General features: G+C 41.4%; 1 protein-coding gene across 7 annotated transcripts in view; it reads left to right on the top strand.

Annotated features, from left to right (window-relative positions):
• The first annotated feature begins 506 nt into the window (after positions 1-506).
• Positions 507-9,685, top strand: part of Celf2 (CUGBP Elav-like family member 2) — a 307,380-nt gene continuing 298,201 nt past the window's right edge. For all 7 annotated transcript variants that reach the window (XM_042686057.1, XM_042686052.1, XM_042686050.1 and 4 more), the window contains exon 1: positions 507-802. In XM_042686057.1, the coding sequence (XP_042541991.1) occupies positions 729-802 (74 nt within the window). In that variant the 5' untranslated portion in view covers positions 507-728. The remainder of the gene's footprint in view (positions 803-9,685) is intronic.

Genomic DNA, 9,685 nt, shown 5'->3' with positions numbered 1-9,685 from the left:
CGGCACCTCGCCCAGGAGGAGCAGGCAGGCGAACACGCGTGGCGAGCCGGATTGTGTTTTTTCCTTTCTCTCGGTTTTTGCTCTGCAAGTGCACTCTGCTTTGGCACTACAGCGGCGCTAAACCTACTACACACAAGTGGCCGTTGCGGCCTCGTGCCAGGTGCCCTGGAAACCGGGAATCGAGCGGGACGCGGGCAAGGCCAGCGCCGAGAACTAGTTTGCAGGTCGGGATGCCCAGGGGGACCCTAGGACGGGCGTGGCGAGGGCGCGCGCGCGCGCGCGCGCGCGCGCACGCTTGCCCCCGGTGGAGGTGGTGCTGGTGGTGGGGAGGGTTGGGGAGGGGGCGTGGCGCGGCCGGAGAGGGCGTGGCCAGGCGGGGGCGGGGGCGGCGCGGCTGGGGCGCGGGCCCGCAGGGGTTAAGCGGCGGCGCGGCGCGGCCGGCGCCCCCGGGAGCTCCGCCCCCGTTCTCCCCCCCCCCCCCCGACTTCCCCCCCCCCCACCCCGCCCGCTGCACCTGGCGTTCGGCTGCCGGTCGCTTCAGCGCCGGCGTTCGGAGGGGATTGGCGGAGAGCGCGGGGGAAGAGAATGTGACAAGTGCCGGTCGGCGGCCGCCGGGAGGCCGCGCGCACCTGTCCCTGCCCGTCTCGCGCCGCCCGCGGCCGCTCGGACGCGCGCAGAGCCGCCCCGCGCCCCCCCCCCCCCAGCCCCGCCCGCGTGCGCTCGAGAACATGACTTCTGCCTTCAAGCTGGATTTCCTCCCGGACATGATGGTCGAGGGCCGACTGCTTGTTCCTGACAGAATGTGAGTGGACCGGAGCGGGTCGGAGGGCCCGCGGGGCCGCCTCCCTCCCGCCCTCCTCGCCTCAGCGCGGCGCGGGGTCGGCGCCGGACGCGGGCCGGACCCTGAGAGGGTCGGGGACCTGCGGCGCCCGGCGGGGCGCGCGGAGCGGCTCGCGGGGTGGGGCGCGGGGCCGGGCCGGGGCCCGAGGTGAGCGGAGTCCGGGTGGGATCCCGGTGAGCTGGGGGTGGTGGTGGTGGGGGGGCGCCGTGACCTCCCCGCCATCCCTCGACCCGGCCGGCGGAGCCCCGGGGTGCGGGGCGGGGCGGGCGCGTGCGGGTGTGCACGCCCGGGTCACTGGAAAATCGGGACGCGGGGAGCTCTCTCCTGTGTGTCTCCGGATCACCTTCCCCACTCTTCTGACTTCACATTGGCAGACATACCATACCCTAACATGTAGTATTACATTAAACAAATCTCCCTTTCCCCCCTGCGGTATGGGAAAGGAAAGGAGGAGGAGGAGGAAAAAAATACAATAAAACGAGGCTATGTGTACAGCCTTAAACTGGCCAGGTCTACACGATTGCGGGAATTAGAGGTAAATTTTTACGTAATCGTGATGGTTTGCCCGGCATGCCGTCTGTAATTTAAAAATTCATGGGCTTCTGGGTGGCTCTTTCGTGTCCTCGTCTAACTAGGGTCCGAGCCGTTCTTGGAAGAAGTGGACGGCTGGGATTCTCCAAGAAAAAGAAAGTATGTTGTCGACATTTTTTTTTTTTTTAAATTCTGGCTTGGTAGTTTGAATGGATAGTACTTGTATTTCAGGCATGTTACATAAAAGAAAACTGAAGAGATTGCCAGAAGTGAGATTAGAAAGGTCTGTGTCCTTTTAAGGCATGGCATATACAAAATGCCTCTTATCGGTTGAGACATTTAATAGTGGATCTTAGGCAGCAATTCAGTGTGTGTCTGGTGGTGGTGGTGGTGGTGGTGGGGTGGGGGACGACTTTCTGTCTTTAGTGAAAGTACAAGGGAAATGTTTCCTATGCCCCACGCTGTAAGACTTTAGCATCCCTATGCTTTCTGGCACCTTAAAGTACTCTTCGAAATGTTCAGGCCATTCCCAGCTTTATGAGCCATTTCCCTGGCAGCTAACTTTCCCATGTGATGTTAGGTTCTTTTTCTGCTATGTTAAGTGTTGGGAGTTGAGATTCTTGGAAGCTTCCCAGTAGCCGAGTATTTAAACCATAAAATAAAAGTGGAAGATAGCGGGTGACAGAATCTGTGGAACGTGAATTGTACACCTCCCCCCACCCCATATGCTGAAATGTCTTCCCAGATAACATAAAATACTGGATTTGGGCGCTTTCCTTTGAGAAAGTAGTCTTTGTTAGTAATATTCCCATGATGTTTGTTGTAAGAGATCTGTCTGCCCTCCCTTTAAACACATAATATGTGTTTGCCCATGAATTAGTTGAAAAAGTATGTGTTTTCTCCTCTATATACTAGAGTTGTTAGGGCTCTCAGAGTTGAATTGATCATGATTTTGAATTTATGATCACCTGCTTCTTAAATGACCATAATATATCTAGCTAATGAATGCTCTATGGATTTAAAGCATTAATGGCCTGTGAAAGAGGCAGTCTCTTGTCAATTAAATTATGAATTATGGAAAGTTAATTTGTCCTTTTCATTTGGTAGATGAATGTGGCTTGTTCATACCCCTTTCTCTGAAGAGTCTTTGTCTTAGTCATGGAATTGCCTGTATGAAGCATAATATGACTTTTGCCCCACTTCCCTTTCTAATGTTCCTTATTTCTTAAGGATAGACGTTGGAATCAAACCCAGATTCTTTGCAGTGTTTGTCAGCTGTTGCTTAATTGAACTAAGAAAAAATTTTGCAAAATGACAGTTTTATTGTTTCCAAGATAACTGTTGTGTAAGACAACTATAGTGTGTTTTCCAAAATAGCTTGTACATAACTCACACTCGAGATCGCATTTAGGGAATAGAGGTGTGTGGCAGGGAAAAGAACTTGAAAATGTTTGAACCCCACTAAGGCAGTGTATTTTATTGTCATATTCATACACTTGAGAAGATAGCTGTGAGGATTTACTGTTGTAGGGACTAGTTGTCATGTATTGGTATATATTGTTGTTTGGACTAAATTGCAGTCTACTAGACATTGGTCTATTCCTAAAAGGAACTAAAAGCATAAGGGTTTTTCTGGTGTTGATTTTCTAAAGCAGTAGAAAAATATTTTCAATGACCGTTTCCCACAAGAATATATTAGATATGTTTGGAAAATGTAATATGTTTGAGTCCTCAAGGCAGATGAACAAATAGCTTTCGAGATGAATTATTACGCTTGGTGGCCCCACCAGCCATCCAGTGTTTAAAGAATCTGGATCATTTAAGGCTCTGCAGTGTAGTATAGAATTGCTGAAATGTGTGCTTTAAAGTTTGGGCATCTTAAATATTCAATACTCAACTGTAAATTAAAATGAATATTTAAAATAATCATAGTGATTAAGAGTTTTGTGTTATAATATCATTTATAGCAAAGCATAATGAACATAGAAACTGATTTTTAAAAAGATTATATTTTAAGCTTGGACAGTTGGTCTTAGTTGGAGGCAGACATGAGTGTGTTTCCTTTTTTTAAGAGATCATGCATATATGTATATACATGTATATGCATATTCATCTAGTTTCTGAATGTTTTGAACTTTTAAAGTAAACTAGGAGTTACTGTTTTAAAAATGAGAAATTACAAGTTCAGAATTATGATAATAGAAAATACTGAGAAAAGGCTACCAATAAAATAAAATTTTAGATTTTTTTCCATATGCAGTAAATAATCTTACTGAAAAGAGATCATATTTACTCTAAACTCAATGCGATGAACTAGCCCGTGTGTTGAGAATGTTCTTCCAAATTAGGATAACTGGTGAAGTATAAATTAGCATATAATTAGACTACAAATTGTCTCAAGAACATCATCATTAAAGGGGCTGTAGTGGTGATCTCATCAAACTTCATTGTGCAGTGTGACTAGTTCAAGGATGCAAAATCATTATTGCTGCCTACCAAAATTATTAATAGTGGGGAGCCTACTAAGTGCCAGGATAATTCATTTATATTATCTCTAATCTTCATGATAGATCTACAAGGTGAATATCCCCATTTTACAGATAGTGCTTGAGTCACATGGGCAGTAAACGGCCAAGTTGTGGATTTTCCTCTGTGTGAGGGGAATTATGTAAATTTATGTTCAAGGCTGATTAGGAGAGAACCATAATGCAAAATGTATGACATTTTATTTTTAAATCAGAAAACCAAAATGTACCACTCAAGAATTGACATTATAGGGAAATATATATATACATACATATATACACACATATATATGGGTTGATGTATCTGAAATGTCTTTTAATACTCCTAATTTTATTCAGATTCACTTATTCCAGTTAACTAATACATTTTAATTAAAAATATTTTTTTAAGTTTGTAAGGTACCAGCACATGAAGTTCGTATGACATTTAAAGCTTATTTGTAAAATGCAATTACAAGTAACAAAATACCGAGATTACTGGCATTTATTGCTTGTTTCCATAATGATCATGGAAGGAAATTGAAGAGAGAAAACTCTAAAAGGAAAGCTGTGCTTATGGTTCTTTAAGGAATAGTCTAAAAGTATTTGCTTCAGTTGGGATTTTTCACTTACCAGTACTTATTTTAGTATCATCTGCCTTCAGAGGACAAAATGCATCCCACTTTGGCTTTTTAGAACACGAATGTTATCCTTGATCTGGGCAGAGGTATTATTTTAATTGTTCAGTCTTGCTATTTAATTGTAATGTGCTGGATTGAGATTGCTTTGGCATCTGTTGATGAGATGCAGTGAACTGGGGAAACAAGAACTTTGAAAGACAAGATAAAAAGGAGATTGGGTTTTCAGATATGAACCTAGTAATTAAGATTTCATGGCATCATTTAGAGTGTTTTCTACCTCAGAGTGTGTTTTTTCCTTTCTCCCTAACAGCTATAATAAAATAACGTTATATTTGGCCTCAGAAGACTGCAGTTTTCCCTTTTGTAAATAAATTGACAAACTTTTCCTTTTAACCCCTTTCTCGTGGAATGAGTTAAACACTCATTCATTTCCCATAAAAAGACAAGCAGTGTTTTGTTGTGCAAACGAATCTGATGCACTTAAAGTACAACCAGCACATGATATATATGATCCAGTTATTGTGAAAAAAATTCAGAACAATGTTCTTTGTTGAGCTGTATGTGTATTATCTGCAGGCCAAACCCCTAAGAGGAATCTGATAGAATCTGATGTCATTGTAAAGAACTAAGAACTAAACAAAAAGCTAAGCCCTTACAAAATGTGAATACTATAAGCATCCTTTATCTTATTTGCATTTAAATGGAAAAATTAGACTTCCAACAAGTTTCAAGGAACTAAATTAATAAGTCATTGATGGGGTTTACTTTTAACCCTGAACTTTACTCAGATTTAGAAAGCCAACATTTCAGATTTAGAATATTATTACGTATCAAAAGTTTGTGGATTAGACCAACACTAAGGACTAGATATTTCTCAGTGTAATATTTGTTTAACCAAACTGCAGAAGGGAGGGTTTAGAAACTACTAATGATTTCCAGTTCATTAGCACCTACAAGTTCTCCTGCCATCCTGTTTGCACTATCAAGGAGGTACCAAGTAATATAATGAACCCTGCATCAGTGGTGTACTATTTGTGTAGCAGTGCAGAAAATGCATTTTTATTTTTCCTTAAGAAAAAGCTCTTGCTAAGCTACTAAGAGAAATGGAGCTGTGCATTCCTGGAAAAACCTACGTGGGAAACAAAAACTAATTAGAGCAGTAAATGTGATGCTCTCAGGTAATTGTAAAATAATTATTCCCCTTTAGCATCATCACTGTTTAATTGTGCCATCCAATATCCTCATGCTCTGAATCCAGATGTGCAGGGATAGAAACCTCCTCTTTCTCCTGGGAATGTCTTTTTCATTTAGTGTGAGCTTTAAGACTCCTCCTAAAGGACTTTTAAAAAGAGAGGGGAAATATTTAGAGAGGTTTCAAACAGCTTCACTCTCTCCATTTGTTCTAAATCATGACAGGAATGATTACTCCAACTATTTTTTATAGAAATACAATTCCAGTTAGGTGGTTGAAATGCCTTCTGTGAGCATATTTGAGATTTACACTTTTACTGCCGGCCTGGAGTTTTATGAACATTAACTTGTATGAGCCGCACATTCTATGTTTTGTTCAGATACTGAGAGTGAAGTGATGTTTTAAAATGAGCTGGTAACTTAAAATGGAATGCTAATAAATATGTAATCATGTGGCTTTCAAAATGACATATGAGTACAAATGCAGATTTTGGTTAAATTTTAATTACTCCATTTGAATGAATGCCTCAGAGCCAACTTACCAGCAAATTATTAGACCCATTTTTTTTCTTCTTCAGATTTATGTAAATTTAAAGCTGTGTGTAGACTAACCATTTTTGTTTATTTTGTTCTTCCGTACCAGACTTATATAGCCTTAAGGATATAGAAATCTATTCTGGAGAGCTCTTGGTTTAAATATCTAGTGCTTCCTTTAGGTCAAAGGAGGGTCATCTGGATGATCAACTAATCAGGATCCCTTTCACCGTCATAATGCTTTAAAATGACATGTGTAATGTTTTGATTTTTAAGTAGCAGTACTTAAAGAAGTACAAGATGTTTGTCTCTTCACTGACACTGTATATCTGACTCTCTCTGACATAACTCTGCAAACCCCATTCTCCACCCTATTCCTATCCCAGCAGCTCCATTATCTGACATTCACAGACTCTAATAGGACTGAAGGTTACCGACTTTCACAGATGAAGGCGGTGACTCACTACTCCAAATGCAATTAACTACAGCTGATTATTTGACATCTTGACATAACTTTTGGACAGCTTAAAGTTTTTGTAGTATCACACAGTGTATTTCTAAATACTTGGACTTTCATACTAAGCCCCCAATTCTTTTACTTTTATGCGGAAGGCTTGATTTTCATGCTCTTTGTGAGGCAAGTTCATAGCTTGACTTAGGCTCATTAAAATTTAAGGTGTTATTTTATATCCTTTTCTATAAATTATGTCATTGTTTCTCCTAGTCTCCTTGTGTAGTAAGAAAGTTAACACTTTATTCATCTGATTAAAGAGACTCAGTTGACCCTTTAGCAAAAAGGGGAAAATATTTTATTATCTACAGTGGTCAGTAGACATACCATACATATGTCTTTATGTATATGTGAGTGAGAGAGAAAAATACAGAAGTCCAATTTTAATGGGTATAATTTTTCACTTCCTCAAAATACCTTTACTTCCTTAAAATATCTTATAAAAGTTATAAATTGTTGCACAGCCTAATACTATTTCCTTTATGATGGAGGAATTTAAGGTTGGGAAAGGTTTCACTTTCATTGACCGACCTTGAACTGCAAATTATGACACTGCTAAAAAAAAAGGTCCATAGGACTGCATTTGAATTATTTTATTTAGAACCTCAGATTAACTTCTCAAAAAGATGGAAAAAGAGCTGGCGAAGGTAACTCACACCTGTAATCCCAGCTGCTCTCGACGCTAAGATCTCAGGATTGTGGTTCAAAGCCAACCCTGGCAGAAAGTAAGATTCTTATGTCCAGTTAATACCCCAAAAGCTGGAAATGGAGCTATGGCTCAAGTGATAGAGCTCTAGCTTTGAGAATAAAAGCTTAGGGATAGTACCCACACCCTAGGATGTAATACACACAAAAATGAAGGTGTAAAAAGAAGTTCACTGTGACAGTCCTGTTATATCTTATTGACTGAAAAGCTGAGATCCTTTCTAGTTTAGTGGCTGCTTCTGTTCTTACAAATTCTTAGAACCTTGGGATTCTTCTGTTTCTTGGTTGCAACTGAGATGCTGCTAGTTTCAAGATCTTTTACATTTTAGAGCAGGAAAGTAAAAAGACTCTTTTTAGAACAATTTGAACAGTAAGTCTTAAATGGATATTTTCTTTCTGTGTTGGTCTGACTAAATTTTTTATCTTGTGTTTCTTTTGCTACTGCCATCATTTTATGGGCTCTATCACCATCCCACAGCCTCCTGTTGCTATTGGACTTTTGATTATTTTAATTGGAGTTGAACATGTAAACTGAACATTTTAAAAAGGCAAACCATGCACTAGATCAGAGCCTATAGGAGGGTGGCAATGATAAATTGGTGTAAACCAACTTAAACCCATAGGTAGACACTCAGCCCTCATGGTTCTTTGAAACTGGAAGAAAGCATTGGTGTTAGGCAAGTGAAACAAGCACAGATGAGACCTGACATGTCATTTTGCCCTTGAAAATGTCTTAGGGAATAATAGTCTTAGGAGAATAAATGAGCAAGTGTGAAGGGAAAAAAAGCATGCTGGCTGCTGGTGACTGATGCATGTAATCCTAGCTACTGAGGAGTCTGAAATCTGGGGATTGCAGTTCCAAACCAGCCAGGCCATTCAACCACCAAAAAGCCAGACTCCTTGAAACTCTCAGCCACCAAAAAGCCAAGCTATAGCTCAAGTGGCAGAGTGATAACTTTAAGCAAAAGAGCTAAGGGTCAGTATCCATGCCCCGAGTTCAAGTCCCAGTACTGGCACTGACCCCCCCCCCCCCCAAAAAAAAAAAAAAAGGAAAAAGAGAAGCAGAGAGTAACAGTTTATGTGTAGATTTATTAAGTTAGGCCTATTTGTTTTATTCAGTTCAGATTGTACCTCATCCTAGAATCAGTGGTGACACCAACAGCTTAACTTTCTCTGTGGTTTACCTGAACACATATCTTACATATTCCTGATTTGATCCATTATTTTAATCTTCTCAGAAGCTTATTTTATTATCCTTTTCCTGACTAGTTTCCTAAATTTCAGGAGGGGCTACAGAATTAAAACACCTAGGCCATCACTGTTTGTGCAGCCCACTGGAGCAGCTGCATGTTTCTGTGCACAAAACTGTATTTTGACTTCCTTCATTATAGAAGGGGTGTTGAGTTTTCAGCTTGAGTGTAAGGGTAGCATATTTCAGAATGATTAACTTTATGGATGTCATTGTCTTGGCCAGCTATATTTGGCAGTGCTGCAGCTGTGTTTGCTTTCTCAAAATTGTCACCAGGAGGCCTCTAACTGCAATTATTCACTTCAGTCCATGCTGGTAACATCTTTCCTCATGACTTCCATTGTCTACCAAGCCATCTTTTTTTGGTGAAAGGATTTGGAGATAACACATGAATCTTTGAGAAGCCCGAATACTGTTGAATGCTGTGGGTGGCTCTATCTCAAAGCAGTTTCCTAATATTGTCTTTATGAGGCATCATTAAGCTTCTGTCAGTCCACATTTTCCTGATTTTTGTTATTACTCCTTTTCTTTCATGCTTAGATGTAAAAACTTGCTCCCAACATCTGTTGATGAGTGGTATTTTTTCCCTCCTATTACTAGAATGGTTTGAATGCATTTTTACTAACTTCTGATGTCTTGGAGGCTCCTGATGCCAAAACTGCATTGGGGAGTAACTAAAAGGCATAGCACTTGCCATGGAATTTACTTTTCTTTGAAAGAATTCAGGAGGCATTTTTTTTATTAAAAAAATCACTTTAATGCCATTGGTGACCCCCTCCTCCCCTCTATACACATGAGCTTATTGTGTGAGAGACCTAGGGCTTGAATTCAGGGCCTAGGTGCTATCCCTGAGCTCACTTTTTTGTCTCTTTTCTTCTCCCTCCCTCCCTCCCTCCTTGCTTCCCACCCTCCCTCCTTGCCACCCTCCCTGCTTCCCTCCCTCCCTTCCTTTCCCTCCTCCCTTCCTTCCTGCCTGCC

The sequence above is a fragment of the Dipodomys spectabilis genome, unplaced genomic scaffold, assembly GCF_019054845.1.
Source record: "Dipodomys spectabilis isolate Male_0828 unplaced genomic scaffold, ASM1905484v1 ptg000096l, whole genome shotgun sequence".
Lineage (NCBI taxonomy): Eukaryota > Metazoa > Chordata > Mammalia > Rodentia > Heteromyidae > Dipodomys > Dipodomys spectabilis.
Note: the sequence above shows the minus strand (reverse complement) of the source record. Positions and strands in the feature narration are given on the sequence as shown.